Source organism: Fulmarus glacialis, unplaced genomic scaffold, assembly GCF_000690835.1.
Source record: "Fulmarus glacialis isolate BGI_N327 unplaced genomic scaffold, ASM69083v1 scaffold33874, whole genome shotgun sequence".
NCBI classification, from domain to species: Eukaryota; Metazoa; Chordata; class Aves; order Procellariiformes; family Procellariidae; genus Fulmarus; species Fulmarus glacialis.
Window position 1 is genome coordinate 11,941 of NW_009209330.1, and position 25,137 is coordinate 37,077.

General features: G+C 36.7%; 1 protein-coding gene across 1 annotated transcript in view; it reads right to left on the minus strand.

The window, feature by feature from the left end:
• Positions 1-1,510: 1,510 nt before the first annotated feature.
• Positions 1,511-25,137, minus strand: part of MEF2C (myocyte enhancer factor 2C) — a gene marked incomplete at its 5' end in the record, with an annotated part of 35,421 nt that continues 11,794 nt past the window's right edge. The window contains 5 exons of the mRNA XM_009576794.1: positions 1,511-3,139; positions 10,065-10,200; positions 11,084-11,213; positions 12,140-12,163; positions 13,432-13,604. Of these exons, the coding sequence (XP_009575089.1) occupies positions 2,818-3,139; positions 10,065-10,200; positions 11,084-11,213; positions 12,140-12,163; positions 13,432-13,604 (785 nt within the window). The remainder of the gene's footprint in view (positions 3,140-10,064; positions 10,201-11,083; positions 11,214-12,139; positions 12,164-13,431; positions 13,605-25,137) is intronic.

The following is a 25,137-nucleotide window of genomic DNA, read 5'->3' on the forward strand; positions in this document are numbered from 1 at the left end:
ACGTGATTCTGTTCTACTTGTGTTTATACAAAAATCACTGTCAGAGTTAATATAAATTGCCCAGGCAATACTTTTCACGCTACTTTCTGCTTAGTTACTTGCAGTAATATATTACACTGCATCTTCGTTAAATACGATATCTTTCCTTTTTCATGCGTTGCTGAGGCAAATCGCAAGGTAAACTATTAATATGGCTATTCTTCATATATCAATAGACCAAATCCCCTTCCCCACTGACAAGTTTCTACTACAATACTGATAAAGTTGTATTTTTTCTTGAAATGACAAGGTACATTTGTGATATATTTGCATATTTTTGACACACCAAAGTTTAAAATTCTCAGAAGAGAATACGAGTATAGGTTCATCTGAAGGTGAAGAAAGTGGTTTCAAAAACAGTTTTTTTTGTGTTTTAAAATTAATTATGGGCCCCATTTTACCTTTTTTTTTGTTTTGTTTTCATTTTTTGGTTTTTTTTGGTTTTTTTTTGTTTTTTTTTTTTTAAACATGCGTATCTTTTTATTTACCCTGCAGATTGCTACACAAGATAAGATGGATGCATTAGTAGCACAGTATTCTGCTTAAAGAGTTTCCAGATTATGCACTAGCCCCTGCACGGCTGAGAGTGCCTGTAAGGCAAGCTTCTATAAAGTCATGATAAGTGAAAAGCGTATGTTCTAATGCACGCCGTAGTCTGTTCATCATTCTCTACTACAGAGAGGTACACTCTATCACTGAGCAGTGCACAGCAACTGCATGTATAGGTGGGAAATGGAGTGTGGATTTCCCTTAACAAAATATTCTGTGTTGATATTTAGCTGTCACAGCTATAGCCTTCATCATAGTGTCAATGTATGTAGGTGAGAGTTGGAAGGACTCTTGGAAAGAGGAGAAATATTACAGTTTTACTATGGCACTAACATTTTGCTTAAACAGTTTTTCCCTTCAGCAGAAAGGTTAAACTGAAACATTTGACTATACCATTTTCTTCTAATAAACAAAAGGGACAAAGAGGGACTTAAAGAAACGATACACTCCCTCAGGTCAAGCTAATTTAGTCAAAGGAACAATACGAGGCAGGAGAAAATGTGGATGCCATATGCTGAAGCAAATCTTGCTGGGGTGCAAATACACAGGGAGCGTTGTTCAACAACCTGCCCACTGTGAGATGACGTGACCGCAGAGGTCCATGAGAACCAGGGACCTGGTGGCCAGTATTGGCTGTGTAAGATCAATCGACTTTTGAATGGTCCTTTAACTGATGATCTCTCTAGGGGTTTTACATCTGTGAGAGAGGGGAGTAATCTTTATCATAGGCATGTTCGTGCCGATCCCTCCCTTTAACTCTCCCTACCGCTTCCGCAAATATTCACCTGCACTCACGTAACTGACAGCCGTTAGAGCTGTACATCCAATTCCGACAGGCAGAATACCAGCTTCATTAATGAGAAAGGGCCAAGTTATGCCACTTTGTCATTTAACCCATGGAAAACTACAAGATACGCAGGACGTTAAGTAATAGAAGGGCCCTTAACTTGTTACAATGCACAAAACAGCATGAAAGAACTAATCAGTATATACAATGGATCGCAGTTCACCCAACTGATTGTAAAATGCTGTATTAAAATGATTTAAGTTGTTACACCATGGGTAAATTCTAACTTTTTACAGATCAGTCTTTCAACAGCTGACTTCGATCTGTAAAATGTATACCCAGTAAAAGAAAACCAAAAGAAAATAGTTAAATGTGCAACTGCACAAATATAATTCCCCACTATTAAGATAACAAAAACTTTTGCTATTACCATAATTATTATATATATTAGAAAGCTATACACAAGCATGTTAATTTCACAGATTTTTTTAAAAGATTCTTAATATTTTATATAATTAGAAATACACATTTCAAAAACAAAACTTCTGCAAAGAGAAAACAGTTATCTTGGTTAGCAAAGCATGGAGTTCTTCATGGCTTAGGGTAGTGCTTTCTATACAAAAAGTCCTTTTTGTTTGTTTCTTCAGGACTGTTTAAAAGATTAGCGAAGCTATCAAGGAAAAAAGAACACATTTTGGCTTAAGGAAACTACAAAAGCCACAAATGCTTTGCAAACTCTGTCTTACTTTTTAATATGAAAATAAGCAAAATGTAATGTACATATTTTTATATTTTTTTTTATTTAATAAGTGATGCAGACCCAGAATTTTTAAAATTAAATATGTTAGCCCTCGAACTCAACATTTTTACAAGTATGGTCCTCTTTAAATGTTTTGATCCTTTTTAACTGAGTGCCATACTCTAATGATATGCCTGCATGTTTGTGAGCATTTTCGGTATGTTAGGTGACCCAGTCTCTTTCTAGCATCAATTCATGGCCACCCAACCGCTGGGTCTGTCAAAACATCTGTACATTTTCTATATGTTGCATAACAGCTGCTTTCTCTCTCAGTAAAGATCTGCCATTTCTGGCAAATGTTTTCCTTTTGTCTATTTACATGTAAATAACGTTGAACCTGCAACATGACACTATCTATTGTAACATACATTTTGCAAGGGAGCACAACAGTGAAAAGAAGTTAGCCTTAAAATCTATTTTGTACAAGTGTTCTGTTGTACAACTCAAGTGCTAAGCTTATCTCAGCATTTGTTTATCCTTATATTGTATCACTGAGGCAATTTAAAAGTACTTTTACAAAACAGAGTACCTGACTTTTTTTTTTTCCACACACAGCACATATAATGCATATCGACCCCCCCTCCCCCATTAAGGTATAGCACACACACACTGCAAGAAAAAAAACTAATAGGTAATAATGTTATCATGTTGCCCATCCTTCAGAGAGCCGCATGCGCTTGACAGAGGGGCTTTCCCTTTCGTCCGGCGAAGGTCTGGTGAGTCCAATGGGGGAGTGGAATTCGTTCCGGTGATCTTCTCGGTCACTTCCATCGTAGGAACTGCTACAGCTGCTCAAACTGTCAACAGGAGATCTCCCCGCCTCATGGCGCGTGTGCTGTGGGTATCTCGAGGGTGTGGTGGTACGGTCTCTAGGAGGAGAAACAGGTTCTGACTTGATGTTGAGGCTTTGAGTAGAAGGCAGGGAGAGATTTGTACTCTGAGATAAATGAGTGCTAGTGCAAGCTCTGTAGGAGGAAAGGAAACCCAGTTACAGACGGAGGAGGCATGGAGCCCCCAGATATGCACAAACACTCACACAGAACACCAGTGTAAAGGCTCGCGCAGGGCCAGCGCACGCAGAGAGCACGAGGGCTGTTTTCTGGGCAGAATTCACAAATTCAAAGATGTGAAAGCATCGCAACAAACATGGTCGGCTTGAGCGGGACGTGCCCTCGGTTTGAAAGGAGGTCTCGCTTTCAATCTCTCTCTCCTTTTTCTGACTCAAGTGTCACAACAAATTTTGGAAGGCGAGCCTTTGCACTGTTGGAACCACCTGCAGGTTTCTTTATAACTAATGCTTGTGTGTGTGTATGCACTGGCTGAGATAGGGGAGGCACGGACTTTCTGCTGGCATTAATCCGATTAGTTTGAATGCACCCAACTATTTTTATCGCAGTTCATGCGACTTCAGATGCAAAACAGAAACAAAAATTTGGGCCAGGTAAATATACTTTTCAGAATAGAGTTGACATTACTGGTTTTAGGATTGACATTAATAAAATACAACAGGCAGGCAAGGATTTAGATATGATTTTATGGTTTAAATCTATGAATCCATAACTTCAGAATGCTTTTGAACAAACTACCAAAGAGAAGCTGAAGAGTAGTGGAAGATATCAGGGGATTGTACTGTTTGCCTATAGGAGATCCCAGCTCAGTGGATGCTCCTAGCATCGAGAGAAACTGCTAAGCTAAAACTTTTTCAAAGGCAAGCTATATAACTATTCTAAGCTCATTTTCTTTCTGTGCATTTTTGTGGGCAGGTAGTGGCAGAGGAAAGCTGAAACAGGGAGGGAGGAGAGTGAATACTGAGAATGTGCTTTATCTCTATGGGAGAAATGAGATCACTTGCATCTGCAGGATGTTTTGTACAAAAGCACCACCTCCTGGTAAAACCTGACTTTTCTCTTCGCTGTTAAAATAGAGTTCTCAACATGCAGTTCCATTATGTTCCACTTCAGGGACCATTTGCTAGGCTGAAGTTAGTGTCTAACCCCAGAGACACAGTTTCAAGGTTTCTCCTCCTGGGTATTTATATAGGGGGAGATGGAAGGCAGTAGGGGCAACAGACCACTTGGCCTCGTAAGATTTTAAACCCAAAGGCATGTGCAGGCTTTTTTACTGCAAGCAGAAGAAATATTGGGATTTACAAGTAATTTCTAAGCATGTAGAAGAAACAATTAAGTTTAGATGTGGTCTTTTCACTTATTGAAATATTCCACTTTTCCTGATATCTCATCAACTGGGAGTTCAGCTTTACTTAAGCAACATCTACTACAACTTCGATGAAAGACAAAATGTTTTCTTCTGGGAGATTTAAATGGAACTATATGGCTTCAATATTGAATGATATCAGCTGCTTTTATCAGGAATTATTGCAGTCTTTAATAATGGATGGATCTTGTTGGAAAACAGAGAAAACAGGATGTTCTACCTCCAATTGCTTTTATCTACCCTTCATCCTACACAGCGGAATGTGCCAAATTTGCAGCGATCCCTTTCATAAGTCACAGAGTTCGTGAGTAATAGCCCTCACAGTAGCAAATGTAGGCTTTTTTTTTTTTTTTTTGGCAAAGAGGACATTTTCTTTGCTTTTGTAACTATTAAATTAACACATGTAAGAAACTGTAAATATCAGACTTTGTCATTCCAATTTAGTGAAATATTCCACTCTTTTCCTGAAAAGAATCCAACAAGAATCAAAAATACATTCCTGTTGGTTTTTTTTTTTTTTTGCTTTTCATTTCCAGTGACTTTATTTTTCAGTTGCTTAGGAGATACTAGGACTTCACCTGGGAAAACAGGCTGCCAGTTTAGCATGTATGATAAGATTACATATGATTTTAGATGCCACGCTTATAGATAAATCTGAAGGTGGAGCCTGGAGATTTGATTTAGAAGTGTTTGATATGAGCAGATGACATGTCACTTTGCAAAGCTGGGGATAGCTAAAAAACCCATGCTAGTTAAAAACAACCATATTCTGTCAGATTTGTTCACATGGAACATACTTGCATTCTATTGTGTGACAGCCCCCAAAGGAACAAATCTAGAGGGATAAGCTACATTTTCAATGAAATAGAGCTAGTATTGCTATACTGCAATGTTGCTTTTTTAATAGTGTTTCAGAAGCAAATATGAGAATGCATCTGCATAGACTTTTCTTTAGATTCCTTGTGATTCATCAGCAGGGTTATGTAAACACCTGGCATATAAATTTGTGGCGGTTTTAAAAATGCTATAGGTTGATTGCATTTTGAACACTTTTTTGTAAATTGAAAAAAGATTAAGAAGTAATTTTGGCAGGTCAGGACTAAATTTTTGAGGTTTAAAAAAATATAAATAAATTAAAGCAATTATTTTGAGTCATCATTCAATTTTTTTTTTTTCTTTTTAAATACAGTCTTTTTCTGCTAAAACTATTTCTGAATTTTAATATCTGTTTTTTGGTGACTAGAATTTACATTATTTCATTAAAATTTTCTGAAACATTTTAACGAGAATCTTATGTAAAATAAAATGATCAATTACAAAGGAAACCTAGTGTTACACACAGATGGTGAACAGTGAAATAGTACATACTTAGGTGCAGTCTTTAGACCTGTATTCTAAACACAGAATTGACCTCTAGAATAGAAGCTGTATTATAAAAAATGAGAATTCTCTCTGCTACAAAATGGTTTATTTTCATGTATGTGTGTGTGTGAGTGTAGAAACAGCTATTTGTATCTATGAGTATCAATGTATATTTTACACTGTTGTTTCATATAATTATGTAATTTTGGTCCTATTTTCATCATTTGAAACCTACACTAAGTTCACTGGAAAAAAACAGGTTTTTAATACGGAAACCACAGAGGAAATAAAGCAAATTACTTCAAAGGATTGTGTATAATTATAAGCACTCAATAAGTGCCATGCAGTCCACTCATGTTGACGTAATCACCTTTTTCCATATAGTGTATGAAAACATTCCATTTTATCATTACAATGAAGAAAATTGATGTTTTAACAGCAGTTCCTATTAAACCAGTATAGTGATGTTTATTTAGAATACAAGAATCACATGGGAGAAATGCTGGTTCCTATCTGGGTTCAACACTGAACAGCTACACAGCTCTGCTGTGTAAGAGGTGGGAAGCAAGTCAGGATGCAATGAGCTTGCAAGTGAATTTAGTCCTTGCTGATGCCAGTGAGATCGGTTCTGTGTGTGTCTCCATCTATTCAAGTCTCCAACCAGTATGGAAGCTCAGCATGCACAGTTAGAAGTGCAGATCTGAGTAGGTGATGAGTGAGGACACGAACGTGCACCAGATACAGGTGTTTACAGATGGAGAAAGCGGTCTATTGAAGGAAGAAAAAGCCTCACAAACCTTTTCTTTTATTAGTTTACTTCCACACTTCATATAATTTTCCCCCATAAATATATATAAGGAACCACTGAAAATTCACTGCAAAATTTAGTTATGTAACTTTAGTTATGTGCCAGTCTGTTACTAGGAGAATAGAGGATATTTTTGACTTGCTAGCAATGCAACCTTCCTCCCCTCCCTCTTTTTTTCTTTTAGGTAAAAGCAAAGTTGCTTTTTTATATTTTTTGATAAATGTAAAAGCAGAATAAAAATTTCTGTGTCAAGATATTTTGATTAGCTCTCATATGTTAAGGTCTACCCTTTAAAAAGCAATTTCTAAATGAAGAATAATATGAAACTGAATCACTGGAACATCTTATTTACAATGGTGGCATAAGAAAAAGGCTCAATCCTAAATATATAAGGTTTTTATTCAAAACAAGGAAGTTGTTAGAACTGATACAAATTCACAAAACATGATGTCACTGCATCTAAATTTTTCAGTAAAAATGATTCAATGGAGAATATTTGCCCATATGGCTATTACCTAATCAAAATTAATCATTGCTAAGTAATAAGCTTGCTATGTAAGAGTCACAGAACAAGTCAACAGTATGCATGAATTTGGACAATCTTTTGTTCAGGTGGGTAGAAGTTTGGAGAAACTTCTTTTACATAAACATTTATCTATACTGAAGATTCTTCAAATGAAATACTGTTTTTATGCTTGCACTTACACTGTAGGAAAGCCAAAATTTCACCTGTGGATGATACTTAAGGTAAGGAAGAAAAGATTCTCTCTTAGACTTGGAAATATGGATGAAAGAGAACATTTTCCATATAATAGACTTGTGCCTAAAAAATTTAGATCATTTATTTCAAAGTTTGGAATGGAATTCCCTTCTGGCTAGCAGCAATTAACTTCTGGTAGACTTTTTGGTCCATGTTAAATAAGCAGTAACCCTCTCTGTAAGATACATTGCAGCAATATTCAGAAAAAATCCAACAATTTTGGGAGGGATTGATTTTCAATAGAATTTGTGTGTATTTTTTCCAGATGTAGACCTAGTTAGAAGACCATGAAAGTACTATTTTGCTTTTTAACCTAAAAAGTTGAAAAGTCTGACTTGTTTTAATGTCCCAATCATATCAAAACATGCTCTACGTTGTTATCCTATTCACCAGGCTCAGCAAAAGGCCAAAAGCTGTGCAGACAGGGAAAGTGAACTACTCCCATGTCCTCAGGTATTTGCCCTCAAGCCCACTGGCACTAGTATGGTTGCTAATTGCAGAGCCAACATGAAGAGTTAAGAGTTAGATTGTAGAGATCTTCTTCAATTATCTTAGAGATGGTTCTGACAGTGCTGCTGAAATTGTTGGGGACTTATCTGGAGCAAGCTAATACGTCTAACCATATCTTATTCTATTACTAACCATATTCTGCCATGCACAAAGGAAGCAGAGCTGTTTTGCATGTTTAGGCTTCGGTGAAAAACAAAACCTGCTGGAGAACTAGGATATCTCTTCCAGTAACTGTTTTCTCACAGGTCTTTACAGCCTACTGTTACCAACAAACATCTCACTGTTGCCAAATCTTTCCAGCATATGACCTCACTCAGCACAGGGATTTGGGTTGTCAAATCCTTTCTAGATCTATTTTCTCAAATACCTGGGGATGACTATAATTTTGTGTGATTGTTTTAATCTTCCTGCAAATTCTAGCTCAGGTTGACTTGGACTGAATATGTTCTGTATAATTTAAAGTTTTTAAAATAATCCAAAAGTTAGCACAGGTGCTTTTGCACATAGAACTCAGTGATTAAAATAATATAAAGAAATGCTTATGATTTTCTGCAGATAGAAGACTTCTCCAGAACTGTCAGAGAAGAAGCTTTCATAGCTGAATTCTTTTACAAATCACTGAAAGAATAATAATAAAAGTAGCAACTCAGAATGTATTCCACCAGCCACAGCCATTACACTTTGACATTCTGTGATATGAATTAGAAACAGATGACGATGTGTGACATATCTGAAAAGGCATGTAGTTAGTTTAGGATTTAATTTATACTTTTTTGGTTAACCAAATAGCCTTGTTACATTCTTTGGTACACCACTGAAAACAATCAGCTTATTGTAAGGTTATACATTGATATCTAACATGTGAGTTTTCAACTTATTTGAGACTTTATGTCTTTACTTATACAGTTAGCCTGAATGTTGCCCCAGAAACAGTGCAAACTCAAAAAGAAAATAGAAGAAGCGTAAGAGATAGGTATTAAGACTATTTTTTCTAGCACAGCAACTATTTCAGTTGTATGGTTTTATGTAGTTAGTATCTATATATGCTTATTTATATAGAAATGAGGTTTAAAAAATTTTTGTTTCCTCTGAAACACTTGTATAGCTGTCCTTTAAAAAGCCAAACCGTCTGTACATGGTAAAGAAATTATAGTAAGTTACAAAAAGTGGTCAGATAAATTAGAAGGAGAATTTTGAATTTTAAGCCACATTTATAGTATTAAATAGTTTCAAACTATGGCAACCATCTTGCAAAAAAATTAGCACATATGTGCAACACCTCTTTTGTTTACTTTTCAAATGCATGTGAAATAAATTTCTCCTCATAAATACACTCCAGCTGTTTTCGGCTTCTATTTTTATAATGAAAACTTTTAAAATTCAAACATGTCTAGCCATACCTTGGGCTACTTGTGGCGTGCTGGTGAATGCCTACAGTCTTACTCAATAGAAACTGCAGATACCAGATTTTTGAAAATCATACTCTTAAAGTTCACTTCAATGAGCCAATAGCTTTTTCAGGAACGCATTAGGTGACTTCCCTGTGTGAATTTTCACACTTTTAAAAATCCTGAAATGATTTAGCAGTGTGTTTCACCAATCTTGAATAAATGTCTGGAAATTAGCCACTAGAGGGCACGAATACCTATCCTCCTCAACACAGGAAAATCACAATGAGTTTTGTGGGCTTACAGTTCTTAGGCCTAATTATGTTATTTGCTCGTAGAAAACATTTCCAAAGAAATGAAACTTGAATGTCAGAGCTGAGCAGAAAGGAGTCTGTGATTATTATATAAGGTGAAGGCTTAATCTCAGGTCAAATCATTATGTCACTCTTACTTGATTAAAAATATTTAGAGAATTTTCAAGTTTACTGTAAATGTTTGTGCTATAGTAACTGGAAATCAAAAGCATAAATGGCAAAATACAGCAACAGCACAATATAAGTGTTTAGTTTGGTCTTTAGTAGTGAAATAAAATGCTATTTAAAGAAACAAGGAGTAAAACATGAACAGTAGTTTTTACTACACTACGGAGAAAATGTCACAGACACAGAATATTTCATTGTAGCTACCTAGCAAACTTTTCATGAAATACATAGTTCCAGTTTTGGGAAATGGAGCTCTTACACATAATAAATATGTGCTGATATGTTGTCTTGATCTATTTCAGATTTGGGATTACTGGGGAGACTGAAGTCGCTGTAGAACAATAAAATAAAGAAAACACTGCTTACCCCAATTGACTGAGGGCAGATGGTGGCATGTTATGTAGGTGTTGCTGTTGCCAGCCAGTCACAGAACCAAGATGAAGAGCACTGGCTGTATTAAACCCAGAGAGAGATGATATATCTGCACTACTCAGAGAATATTCTAGATTTGAAAACAGAAAAGACAGCAATTAGAAGAGAATTAAAGAGGAAGCAATTAAACAATAACTAGCATCGTAATTTTCACATGTCACTTCATAAGCCTTTTAATTTTAATTACACCAATCACATTAAGTTGCAGCAGAAAAAGTAGACCTTCCTCTTCCCTCAACTCATTAGCTTGGGAGCAAATAATGCATTAATAATTATTCTGTAATTTAGCAGGGCTTTTCTGGATCTGGAAGATCCAAAGCATTCTTAGCCTGTATATCCACCATAACTATAGACGCATTCTCACGGAATCAAAGACTTGAAAAACATAATAATATTTTGGTTGCAGTCTTTCTTGCAGGCAGCCTGTGTCTGAACAATGCATGTCTTCTCTAAGAGCACGGGCTCTGCACGCCAGCATGCTCTATACAGCAGCAATGTGCAATGGGAACTGGAAAGGATCTCCTGAGGCTTCATTTCTAGTCTCTCCCAGGTAACTATGTGATAGCCCACAAAGTTATTGAACTCCACTTTGAAGCCAGTGAAGCTGCTTGCTCCCACAACCCTTATGACTTTAGGAAGGTGCATTCAACTATATGAAATTACCTGTGGTATTAAAAGGACTAAGAAATGTCTTTTAAGTTACATTTCTTATTAAAGCCAATCAGGGAAAGCTATCAAAGCAGTTTTCCATTCGAACAAAATAGCTAACTTTTAAATAGATATGTTTCAAGTTAGTTACAGATATAAAATAACTAAATACAGAGCAAAAGCATATCAGCTATGAATTTTTCAGTTTCTCCCAACGAACATTAGCTAATTCATTAGTACCAAGATAGACATTTGTCAGCATCTTGCTCCCTCCCCCACCCTTCACATCTTGCACCCATACTTACCAGTACCATATGTTGTTGAGATGGCTGATGGGTATCCTCCCATCCCTTGCCCTGGTAGAGTAGGAGTTGCTACGGAAACCACTGGAGTAGCCAATGACTGAGCAGACTGGGAGTTATTTATCCTCTGATTCTTTTAAAGTAAGTAAAATAAACATATTATTGAGTAGTTTTAAGTCAGTTGAGTGTATTAGCTTTCTGGGTATGTTTTGTGTATGAGAAATACAGGCTGATACAAATTCCTAGAAATTAATCATTTAACATGTGGCTTTTATGAACTCTGCCAACCCTATCATTTACAAGACTTCAAGAGACCAGTTGTCACCATAGTAACCCATTACATCAGTATCTCCTAGGTAACTGAACTAGTAACAAGTAAGATTGCTTCTATTGTGGGTAGAAGAACAGATCGTGTGAAAAATCGATGAAATGAAATATGTAAACCCTATTCCCATTGTTTTCCTTTTCACTCAAATGAAAAAAAAAAAAAAAAAGGGCAAAAGAAAAGACCCCAAACCCAGCCCCACTGGATTTTGTGCTTTGGAAGTGAGGGGCACCCCGGGGCTGCTGAGCACAGGACTCTTACCAGCAGATGGTGCTCTGACTACTTCGTTTTTGTGCCATAAAACAAACTTCAAGAGCAGTAGGTAGCACAGCAGTTACACGCTTATCTTTAACTCCGGGGCACTAGGTGTTGCACTGTAAAAATTGCACTGGAGAACTCTAATCCTGTGAGTGGCAGGATAAAATGAACACAGAGCCACCAAAAAAATGCCAGAAGGCTGCGCCGACTTCAACAGCGCAAGTTTACACGCCCTCAAAGCACCAGCAACAAGAAAGCTTTATTCTGGCATGCACAATTTGAATACGTGCAACAACTGCACCTGGCCTACCATATTGCTAAATTTCAAAAATTATGGTGACCTTTCTGTTCACAAAACAGTTGTGGTAAAGTTTTCCATTTTATTTCAACTAATACTCCACCTACACAAGTATCAATCGTACAAAAGAACTTCTTTTCTTTTCCTCATTATTAAGATGAACATCACTACCACTTACCAGAAGCAGATCAACGTCCTCAGACTGAGTGCATAGGAAAGGAGCATTAAAAATTAGTGAATATAAATATTTACCAGGATGCAGATTTCTAGCCAAGGGAATAGCTTAATCTGATAGGGGCAGCAAATTAAACACTTTCTGAGCATAGTTTGGAAAGATAACACTTCATAGATCTCCTCTTTGTCCTTCTAATGGGATGTTTGTTCCAACTGCAAGGACAATCTATCCAGTTTTCAAAACAAGACTTCCTCTAAGGATTCATTATTTCTTCCACAGCCCCAGTGGCTGCAGACTGTGTTGCTATACCTGGTTTCAGGAGACCTGACCATTCACAGAATCCCTTGGAAAGTATCAGTTTTAAGGACCTTGGAATAAATCATTTGATGCAGACAGCCTGTCACTGCCTTGGTCGACTTTGAGCATTGCCCCGTAGGAGACTATTTGTTACTTATCCTCTCAGAAGGCAGCATCACATTTATGGGGGGTTTTAGTTTGATGTTCAAAGTTAATTTATTATGCGTCAAGCTGAAGTAGCCAGCCTGGAAGTTGTTTTAATAGTGTCGGTTACATAATGGAAAAATGTGTTTATAGTGTCACTTAAATTTACCATCATGATCCTTTTAAAATTAAGCTAACTTTTAATGTTAAATCACTCATGAAAGATTTACTTGCAACACTAACCGACTTTCGGAAGGGAACTACAAGATACGCATACGACATCTTCACAATTCAACCTTCTAGCATAATAGCCTGCCTAAGTTTTGTTAATCCTGGCAGGAGATACAGCAATTTCCTTTTTATCCTGCTCTATCTATTTACTACCTACCATTTATCGTTACAAAATTTGGCCTTTGGAGCTCAGAGTGATAGAGTTCAAATTCATTTATTTGTAGTTAATCTGCCATCTGCTGAGAGTCTGTGTGGCTAAATATTTATGAAAAACACAATAGGTTAGGAATACTCAGGGTTAAATTCAGCCTTTATAACAAATCCAGGAAAGGCTTTTCCAGCTACTAGGAAAGAGAGTGCAGAAGTTTAGACTGTGCAGGACACAGTTTCTATTTTGCAACTCAATAGAAAAAAGGGAGGAAGTAAATATGACTTCATAAAAGCACTTGAACAGGCTCTGCCTACATCCTCAGCTCGATGTCAGACCTTAAGGTTAGGCAGAAAGACCCAACAAACAAGAATGTTGAATGTTATTCTGCTGATTTTAGTTGCTTGAGCAGGCCTTGAAATTCCTAAATATCTCTTATCTGAAGTAGATAAAAAAAGCTTTGAAAATGCATTACCACTGATGGCATTGTATTCTTGCTGCCAGGTGGAATAAGCACACGGAGATCTGGTTTACGGTTGTTCATTCCCAAATTCATTGGAGGTGGAGATTTTGCTTGCATATTCTTGTTCAAGTTGCCAGGTGAGACCAGCAGACCTGGTGAGTTGCGGGGGTTGCCATATCCATTTCCTGTTTAGGTTAAAAAAAAGAAAAAAAGAAAAGAAAAAAGACAGAATGATTATAAACTCCGATGTATTTCTTAAGACTGAACACTAAAAATGTCAAGTAAAAAAAATCAACGTAAATACCTGTGTCATGTAATGTATCTTTATAGGAAAGACTATACTTAGGAAAGACTATAGTTAGGAAAAACTTCTTTACTGAAAGAGTGGTCAGGCCTTGGAACAGGCTGCCCAGGGAAGTGGTGGAGTCGCCATCCCTGGAAGTATTTAAAAGACGTGTAGATGTGGCGCTTAGGGACATGGTTTAGTGGGCATGGTGGTGTTGGGTTAACGGTTGGACTTGATGATCTTTAGAGGTCTTTTCCAACCTTAATGATTCTATGATTCTATGATTCTATGATTCTATAGGAAAATACAACACGTGCCGATTTGGAACAAATGGTCTGAAAATGCTTTCTCTCATGGCAGTCTCAGTGACGTGCTGAAATTAACTTGTTTATACCACACTGTTTACAGTACTATGGTATATAGCACCATATATGCGCACTCAAAGCAGCCAAGATCTAACGTTTGCCTTACAAGAGAATCAGGAAAGTCAGACAATCTTACGGCTTAAAAAAATGTCAAAGCTATGCTGTGTTTTCTCGACAACTACAGAGGATTCTGCCTTGCCTGACTCAGCCCTTTCCAGGTCATGATTTTGTTTTGTTTTTAAACAAAGGATGAGTATAGCAAGGCTATAATTTCCAGAAAAGGCAGTGGGAGGACTAGGAAGATTTTTAAATGTTTTTGGCTCTCTTTCACCACACTTTTTGGACCTGATTCTGTCAACACTAAAGTCAATGGGAGCAAGAGCATAACCTTATTTGGAAAATACCACTGTTATCTTTCATCTTCATCTCTCTGCTGCTTTCTGCAGGCCCCAGGAACAATTCTGACAGGCAAATGCTTCATTTGTCTTTTTCAGGAATGGGTTTCCTTCTCTCACCACGTAGTACTGACAACTGTATATCCGTTAAGGTTACTGACCTACCATTCCACTAAAAATGAGACCTTCCTATTTCATCCACCTAATTTCACCTCTTACCCACACAAAGTCTGGGGAAAGAGATGACTTTTTAGTGTAGCCTTGAAATTCTGTCTGCACAGGCTCAAGAGAGACGCAGAAACTGCCCAGTCATAGAGAGGGAATAGCATGAAAACTAGTACAGAAAGAGAAAACGTTCACGGATAAATACCAAGAAAACAAATGCTAGGGGAGGCTTTCTGTTCTGTGCTCATCTTTTGTTCACAGCTTGCAAGCAGCGACATACAACCTAGAAATAATGTGGGAAGATGAGCTAGTAAGTGTGGCAGAGCCCTATGAGTTAGAAGCCCTGGATCTTCAAATTTCCTTTGTAGTCCCAAAGTCAGTGAAGAACTCAGTATCTCACTTTTTTTCGCACGTGAAATGGGGTTTACAGCCCTAAAGGACATAAATGGATTATGGAACTAAAATTGATAAAATCTATGAGGTGGGCATAAAAATGACAACACATGAGAGTGATTCTGTCTTCTAGTTAGGATAATGAAGTGTGTCCAAGCATGACTAACATTATATCATATTTTTAATCCACAAGGATGTCAGCCAATTGTATTTATCAGATCAGCAAATCCATGGAAAAAAAAAAAAGTATCTGTCAAAGACTATTAAATACAAAAACACCACTTCGAGCTCTGGAAGACCCTGAACTGTGAACACTATGCTTAGGACACAGGAAAAGTATCACAAAGTGCTTGACTTCCATATTTGTGAGATACCTTCAATCATAGGTCTGGCCTGGCTTGTTTATTCTCGTGCTTTTTATTATCATGATCTCCCAAGCCTTTGCAGAAAGGAATTAAGATGAAAATTTAGAAGCACTCAGGTCACTTCAGAGATTTTATATTAAAATACTTTTCATAGTTAATCTTGTTGTTTATTTCCTTAATAATATCTTACTGTTAGTGAGATAGAATGAGTTAATGAAAAAAAAGTGTATTTTACACTTACCAAGCTAAAATAGCAGAACACTCTCAAGAATTTTCCATTTTGTGTCAGTAGGCTTTTTTTTAAAGGAACCATTGCTCTCAACGTAGATTTGCTACATATTATGCTCTAATTAATGTTATGTGTTACTAGAGACGGCAAAATTAGAAGGGGCATTTTGAATATACAACAATATTTTCTTCTAGAAACTACAGTGCCTTTTAAAAGTTATCTCTTACAAACTGAATACCAAAAAACTAATGACGTGGAGAAGTGATTAATAGAAGAAACAGAAGCAAAAGTAGAGTTTCTCTGGTGCTGGTTTCATACAGGAGCTATTTTACCAACACGAAGTAAGACTGCCTTGTGAAATCTGTTGTATGACAAGCATTTGTTCAGAGAGTGAAAATGAAGCTGTTTGAAGAAGCAGTGCATTTTTTTTTTTAGTTCTACAACATACAACCTAAGATATTTAATGAAACAGCATGCACTGTAATCTATATGTTTGTTTCTACAGTTGTGATTTTTGGAGAATAGAAACCCTTACAAGAAAGAACTCCCATTTTCTATGTAAGATTTACTTAATACAGTTTACTATTAAAAATTAAGAGAAAGAATGCATCTGTATAAAACTTTACTCTTCAGAAACTTTTGTCTGACCTTTATATTATTTACCTACTGATGTAAAATATTTTGAACAGTGATAACATTTCTTACATTTATATTTTTAGAACATCAAATTATTTTTAAGAACTGCTGCAATCTTCTCTTTACCAGTAGATTTCTGCTGTTCATGGCATATTATGCCAGCTAGCATTTTGGAGCCATATAATAGCCATTCCTCTTTCCAGCCACCAAATTGTTATTCTTTTTGGTATAATGTGTATTCAGGAATGTAAGACTGTGGACCTTAAACCAATGATACAGAAACCCATCATTTGAAAATCAATGATGAATGCATGCATGCGGTTTACAGTTAAGAAGACTCTGCATTTAAACCAGCTCTTTAAACCGTATTCTCTGTACTCAGAAAGCTGTGGCCTGCTCTGAGGCAGCTGTCCCACCTTCAGATAAATCCACCGAAGAGAATGGCCTCATTTACATTCAGAGGCAAAAAAAATGTATAAGACTTCTAATATACAAATTAAACCTTCCTTCATCTTATACTTTAAAATTACACTCTGCCTGGACAATTATCAATTTAGATGTGACTGTATGCAGAACGTCGCATTCCACTATCCACTTGAAAGCGCAAAAATTATATGTCATGTATGAATGGATTTCCTGATTATAGATCATAAGAAAATGAAAACCAGATGGATTTTAGAGCAAGTTGGCTTTACATTTTTATTTGGTTAAAAGCCATATTTTCATTGGAATAAAACATTTTTAAACATTACGGATATAACTTGTAATGTATAATGAAAATAAAACAGTAGATACACAAGTTTTAAAGGGCATATGTCAGAATTTGTAAATTTACAGCATTTTCAACTCAAGAAGGTTTCAGAGAAAATTATTTTTCCTCGTGTTGTTTTTTATACTGACTTGAAAGAGTAAAAATATTTTACACAGAAAAGATCTTGTTTCTAGACAGAAGTAGTGGAGCAGCACGTGTCATGAAATGCAGTGCCAGACTTTGTATTTGGACTAATGGCAGAATATAAAGACAAATGCTTTCTGAGCATAGAATGCTCTTCTTGGGCATGTTCCCACACTTTGCATTTAGGCACAAGTGCCATTGACTTTAGAAGGAATTCTGTCCAAGTACAGACTGCATGATTAATCCCTGCAATATCATTTTTTAAAAACATCCAGAAAAGTTACTTTTGTGCACTAGTAGTTAGTCAGTCATGAAGAATTCTTAAAAAAAAATTCATTTACTGATCGAAAACTACAATTTGAACTATGTTACAAATTCACCTACTACTATCTTAAATGGTCACTTCCATGTTTTAAGAATTTAAGGGTACGAGTAGGGCACAAGCTTATTCAGGACAGGACAGAGATCAAAGTTTACTTCTCTTCTTTCATCCCCAATGAGTAACACCTGTACCTTACATGTAGTTTTGGTCATTGGTGTTACAGTGGCTGCAAAGTGGCTGCAATTCCTGATATTCTCAGAGTTAGGGCAATAATTCTGTACTGAGCATTTAAGCCAGGAAACTTTCCACGTGTTAAGGTAACACAAATGAGGAAAGAGTAATTTATTTCCATATCTCTCAACATTCTTGAGCAGTATTGTCATGATTCAAAGTCTTTAAGTCTTGAAAAATTGGAAAATTTTTGTATTTTGATTTCCTGAAGCTTTGAACCTGTCATGTCTCTACTTGTTTCTTTTTAATTTGTGATTTCAAAGATACAAAATAGCACTGAATGAAAAAACCTCTACGGTAGTCCTAGAAGAATGAAGAACAAGACACACAATTTATATGTCCATTCTTTGATCTCTCTTTCATTTACTCGAATGCTTTTCACTGACCATATGGGTTGAGAATTTACAAGATCTTTAGGACCCTGGGATGCCTACCTCCCATTAATTTTAATAGGAAAAGAGCTTTCAAATTCTCGAAGGAGTTTCAATAAATATTAACGGTCATTTCAAGTTTCCAACAAGTGTATGCTCTTATGGAAATTATCATAATTCTCCCGAGAAGAATATGTACATTCCATTTCATGGAGGATTCCTGCTTCTTACTGGGTTATGTTAAATGCACATCCCATATATATGACATTATGACCGACCATCAAGTCTCTCAAAAAGAATGTTAAATTTAGAATGAATCTATATAAACATGAGAGCCAACTATGCTACAATTTACCTCCACTTCAAAATGTATGTATATATAAAAGAATCAATGCAGTAATAGAAATTTTGCTAAGTTTACACCCTGTTTTGCATTTTTCACTCAGTTCCTTTTCCCACTTTCTGGAGGAATGGTAATTGTTCCTAACAATAATTAAAAGGCAATGAAAGGGTTCCTTTTTGCTTTTACATCTTATGTGTAAATTTTTTTTTTAAATGCATACACATTGTTGGAACAGGTTATGGTTTACCACCCAAACAAAATTGATACCAACAATAAAACACTAATGCCAGGAAGCTGCACTGGTGTTTATCTAAACACAATTTTTGAAAGAGATGAGATAATTTTTAAAAGAGATAATTGAAGGTTCTTACTCACATGTTGCATGCTAGTCATTTCACAGTACATGACCTCTACTAACTGCAAGTGGTAGAAGAAAACCAATCTGCAGATATGCTCACCCAGAAAAAAAGAAAATCTTTACGTTAAAGTAGCTGCCCATTCCCACAACATTACACTAATGGACGTTCTTTACTGAATTACTGGGAGCCATCTCAGACAGATGTGGTATATAAAACCTACTGACTTTGTGTGAAAGAATTCTCAAGCATCTTGTGAAATATCAGCTGCTTTTTGGTCTGAAATAGGATGAAAGTGCTGTGAACGCATAGACATTTGGAAGAACGGGAAGAGAATGAGGAGAAAACTAACTCAACAACTCTTTGTTATAGTTTTAGAAACCAACCATTTAGAAATAATGTAAACAAAAAGGTAGAGATTCCTACAACAATATAAGTTGATATCCAGGTCTCTCTCTAACTCACTCATTCTTGCCATGCAGGTTGTATAACTGTTAATGGGAAATTCCTGCTCTTTAAGTCTAAAGCTATGTAAAGGGCTATAATTGTACTACAGTTGTCCTGTGCTGGGAAAAAAAGACAGTATTCACTAAATCAGTAAAATACTGCTAATACTGTAGGCAATTTAGGTGTACATGGAGGGCCACCTGTACTGGGACTGCAGAAAGCTAAAGGTTACACTGTGCATCCCATTTCTCACTCTGGGTGTTAGTGAGATCTCATTTTGGAAACCAGGCAAATCTCTGCTTCCACTGCAGTGGAGGTAAATGGTCTCATCAAATTTCCCAGGGAAAACTGTGTGTATGATCTGCTTATATTTTGAAGAAAGTGACTCCTCTGTTCTGTGGCTCACATTTTTCAGTTTTGCTATGTCCCTGGGCTGGTTCAAGTCCTCAGGCTCAGATCCTACATACTGATACAGTATGGGTCTTACTGCTAAATCTCATGTTTACTGGCATTAACAGTCCTCTAACCAGTCTTAGGGTTCCCCGCACCGGGCCTGATCCAGACCCCAACCCACGGGCCGACATCCTGGCCCACCTCCATCCCCATGGAGGTTCCTGATGCCTGGGGTTGGGTCTGCCCCAGCTGCCCCCTCGCCTGTCCTGCTCCCTGGCTGGGGCAGTGGGATGGGTCCTGGCTGAGAAGCCCTGCCCTGCTACCCCAGGAAACCCCCGTTGTTCCTGGCCCCCAGCTGCCCCCAGCCCCCAGGGTGTCCTGGCAGCATGTTCCTCATGATTAAAGAATTAAAAACCAACTCTTCCTCTTCAAATCTTCGTGTCGAGTACTGTCAGCTACCTTAATGAACTGTTCACTTGGATGAAGTAGTCAACATTATTTCTAACCCTTGGGCTAGTGCCATATAAAATTTGGAACCTCCTTACAATCTGTTCTATGTGAAGTATTTGCAGGTGCACACAACTATTGCTGAAAAAGGGCACGTGTATCCCATGCTGCAGCAACTGGGCTCAGATTTCCTTCAGGACAGAGACTTCTCAGGCAGAAGCTGAAAGTAAAGAAGTGGCTTTTTGGACACTTGACAACGCGGAACACATTGCAAAGCACATTTCTGGAAATTTAAGGACATGCCATGAATCTAGGAGGCTAGAAATCTGAGATGTTTTTTCAGCCAAATGGAGAAATAGATGAGTTTCTTTAGGTGTAGAATGAAAGACTATGAGAACAGAAACCTGACCTGTGTATCACAGACCATTACACTTCATGCAAATACTTTACTGCTGAGTCAAGTGCATAACTAAGTACATGGCAAACTAACCTGATCACCAACACTGTGGTTACGTTTTGTTGCTATAATAAGATCCGTATTTAAATGTTTCTAAAGTAGTTCTTGCACTAAGTATTCTCCCACTTTAGTCTAGGAGTTCACACCTTAATAAAATAAATGTAAAGGTGGCACTGGACTGTCTACAGAATTAGCCTGTGGCTACCCACATAAAGAATTGTGAGCCACCCTTCAAAACATTTCTTATTGCAATTGGGTTTCCTAAGCTGCAGGCAGATATTTCAGCACATCTCTGGATTCCCTCCTTGCAACCTTTGGAATAAGGGTATCACATAGGCAGTAAGGGTCTGTTGCAAATTATACACTGAGAGAAGGGGAGTGCTCTTCCTTCTTCAAGGATGATCATCCTTATTCCTCCCTTTTTTGCTCAGCAAAGAAACAGAGCAATAGATGACCTAGGTCCTGTTGGTGTTTTTTTAATTTTGCAGTACAGTTACTATTGTCAATATGCTTATACTATTATACTGTCTGATCATAGCATCTTACTATTTGCTTTTATAATTCTTTAATGGCACCTCATTTCAGGAACCTCAGAGCAGAGCTTTAATGCAGAAACACTATCTTTCCTGTATCTTCACTTCTGATTGTATTGACTCATTCATTTCCACTTCCACAGCACTATTTTGTTCTAACATAGTTAATTATCAATAGCTATGCTCCTCTCAAACCCCATATATCTCAAGTTATCTTGTCTGGCTTGAAGCTTCACCTAATCAGCACAGTAACTAAGTTGTAATTATTGAGAAAAATAACTTAAGAAATTACACTGTGGTCTTCAGTTTTGTGCTTTATGAATATTACACTTCTGTAATTCAAACACGTGGGCACTGATGCACAATGAGCATCAGAACCATATTCCTGTGTGTTATAAGTTTTTAAGGTCCAAATAAAACAACAGGGATCAGACAGTTACTTAAAAGTGGCTTACCATGGTAAAACAGCTACCCTGCCCCTGCCACTGGTGCTGTAGCTAGGAATGCAGTTATCTTCCACACTAAGGTTTAGTCTATTAGGAGAGGTCAACACCAAAAATTGAGAGTGGTTTTCAGTGGTGCTTATCTAAAATTTAGCTTGCATAACAGCTTTTCCGAAAATCTTGCAGTAAGTGGCACAAGCCTGATCTCTTAACACGTGCAGGATGCACAAATCGCATCTGGACTGCACCTATCTGAGATACCCCCCTCTCCAAAATATGTTTTCAGGACTTAGTGGGTCTTTTGTGATTATAAGTTAATTCTTATTTCAGTAAAGCAATTAAATAATGCATTTTAGGAGCATATATCTTCCTTCATCTTGTATGCTAGCTGAAAAGATGCTCCATTCTAGTCCTGTTTATGCAAAAAACAAACAGTATTTTTTCTTTTTTTATATGAGCTGTTCTAGAGTCAGAAGAAAGGAAAAAACCCTGACTTATGTCAGAGGGAAAACTACATTACTGAAAAATATAATATTTTCTGAAGATATATAGGAAAAAGATATGAGCCTGGGAAAGGTAGAAGACTTATTTCTCCTCCTGACTGCCTGAGTGAGAGCCTTTAACAAATCATCTGCTTTTAACAAATTATTTGCTGATGACAAAAAATTTCCTTTTTTGGGTGTTTGAAATAAATTATAATTTGGGGGAAAAATGCTCTTTTAATGAAAAATATTTCAAGACAAGAAGTAATTCCAATTATAAACTGAACACATTATGTGAAAATGTACTTTCTTGCTTCCCCAAAGAAATTTTAGAAATAACTGTTAACATTTTTTTCCATAAACGTGTAGCTAAAGTTGTATTGTTGATTTTTGTTAAATGCACAATTATTGAAAAATGAAGAATGCATATTTTAAAATTCAACGTCAGGAAAGTTTCAGGACTACATCTATTAAACACAAATGATATATACTTATATTTTTAACTTAGCAATGTTATTAGAACAGATATACACAGGAAAGTGTTTTGCACATAGATAATGCTACTTAGATTTGTTTTGAAATTTAAGCAGTTGCAAAGTAAAGATCAGTAACTAAGCCATCCGTGTCTCCTCTAGCTTTTATTTCTGGGAGACTGTTCTAACTGTTATCAAAGGAAAAGTCAGCTTGCAAGAGATTTGGAAAACAAATGGAATCTATGGATTGAATAACTTAATTGGGGAACCATGTTAAAAGTTAAAGGGCAGGGGTCACATTAACTTAATACTGCCAGGAGCTTCCACGTGTGGCTGCAGTCCCAGCTTCAAGAGGTTAAATGCATTTCTTGCTTTCTTTCTCAGAGCAAAGTCATTGCTGCATTCCAGATCCAGGAGGCATCAACTATCTCTTTCAGGACTCAGGACAGGCATGAAATCCAGATGTTTGCTAATTTGCAATGCCTTCTTATATTTTCGGAATTTGAACAAGAATACGGATTGCAGTGTGCAACAGAAGACAGTGTGGTGTCTTAATGAGCAAGAATGCACAGACAAAAAAAACAATGAAATCCCTGTCTCACTGAAGTAAAGCATAAAATTCCCACAGACTTCACTAGGATAAGGATTTTATATAAAGAATTGAAATTATTCTTGAGGAACATTTGAAACTGCTTGTCATAAAGGAAAAGAAGTCAATCACGCCTGTCTTTAAAATCCCACTTACAAAGAACCACAGTTTGTATGACTCACTTAATTGTTCATTACACGTGAACTTAGGGCTTTCTCCCTTTCAATCCTTTCAAGCTGTCTTTTTATAAATACAAATATTGAGACACTGCTGATTAGAGAGATGATGAGACAGAGAATAACTAAATAAGTTACTAAGTCAACACTAACACAACTGACAGAAACCTAATAAAGACCAAATTTTCACAGATTTTCACTGAGGTCTATTCAGAATGAGCTTACATGGATCTCTTCATTGGTAAGAGGTCACACGAGTTTGCTGAAAATACACACATCCAATCTTTGCATGACACCCATTGCAAGATTTTTTTGATTTTTACATGGACAGCAGCACTTACCCTTTCAAACTTATTCTCGAAGTTTCACTGATGTAATTTCTACTTGTATGTAAAGAGTCTGAATAAGCTGTATAAAATAGATCAGTTGCTCAGGGCAGAAATAGGACTTAATTTTGGAAAGGCCTGAGTTGCCTGCCTACACAGATACGAAATTCAGGTACTGTTAGATAGACTATTTCCTTCATACTATGTATTAAAGTTGTCAAGCAAGTTCTAGTGTTCTTCTGCTTTATCACAAATCTCCTACCTGTAAGTACTTCCCTTAAAACACTGAAAAAAAGAGTATATATCCTCCTTATATGGAGGAAAGTTTGGAAAAGGAACATTTAATGGCATAATATGAGTGGAAAAAGAGAAGAGAAAAGGAGAGCTGTTGTGTTTTTCATTTCTTATCCCCCTCCACAGGTTTTAAGCCAACCTGCCAATTCATGATTTCTTATTGTTTGGATTTGGCACTATTGCATCACAAACTCTGTTATGAATGACTGCATGTTCTTTCTTTTGGACTGTAAACTTCCTTGGACAGGAACTATTGTTTACTATACTTTTGTACCGCATCTTGCCCAATCTTTGGATCAGAGATCTGTGGGCGACTGCACTCATCGAGTAATAAGGGAAGGGCAATGACTTATCATGCTCTCCCTGGCAAACCCAGTCGTAACAGGTTGCCCATAAACTCTGGCTTGGGAATCATTGTTCTAAGCTCACTTGTTTATTTAATGTATTCCACACTTGAAGCCTAAGAATTATCTTCTCTTGTCTATGCCAAGCATGATTTCAGGGCACAAACGAAAACATTTATGTAACCTTTTAATTTTTTAATTTTTTATTTTTAGTATTAGTTTGCTTATTTATATTTATAGTTTCAAAAGACACTAATGCAACTAGGTGCCTTTGAAATCCTTGCTTATTTTTGATACTGCTTGTAGGCTTATTTGGGCAGATTGCTTCTTTTTAGTAAATCACTCTTTTTTGAGAAGATGCAATCCAGATTGCCTCCACCCTGAGCGCTTATAAATTTAAAAAACCCCTTCTATTACATATATTCCCATGTGGCTTGAAATACTAGTAGAATATATAATACACTCACCCACAGTCAGTACATGACCAAGAAAAGAAAAAGGAGCAGGAAAGCACTAGCAAATTATGATATTGGCTGGCAGATCCAGGACCTCAGCCCTCAGAAGATGAGAAGGCAACTGTTAGCTTGTGGCTAGTTTCCAGAAGGAAATGACTAGCTGCTGATTTATAGATAAATACGGGATTCAGTTATTAAAAAGACGTGGAATGCATTTTTCAAAATGATCTTTTCAGTTTCTAATGATTTTAAACAACAGGTTTAAAGGTAGTTTGAGGATGCTTGATTTAAAAAGAACAAGCACTTAGCCCCTCTGACAGCATTTGTAGAATCCCAAGTACTTTTGAACTTACTCCTTTAGTTTAATATTAATGTTAAGATGGAGGCAGTACAAGAATCAAATAGTGAAATAAACAAATTACAGGAAGTGAACAAACAATTAAAGCAAGTATATTTTTTATTATACCCATCCTGGATTTAAAACTTGAGATTGAATTTTTCTTTCGA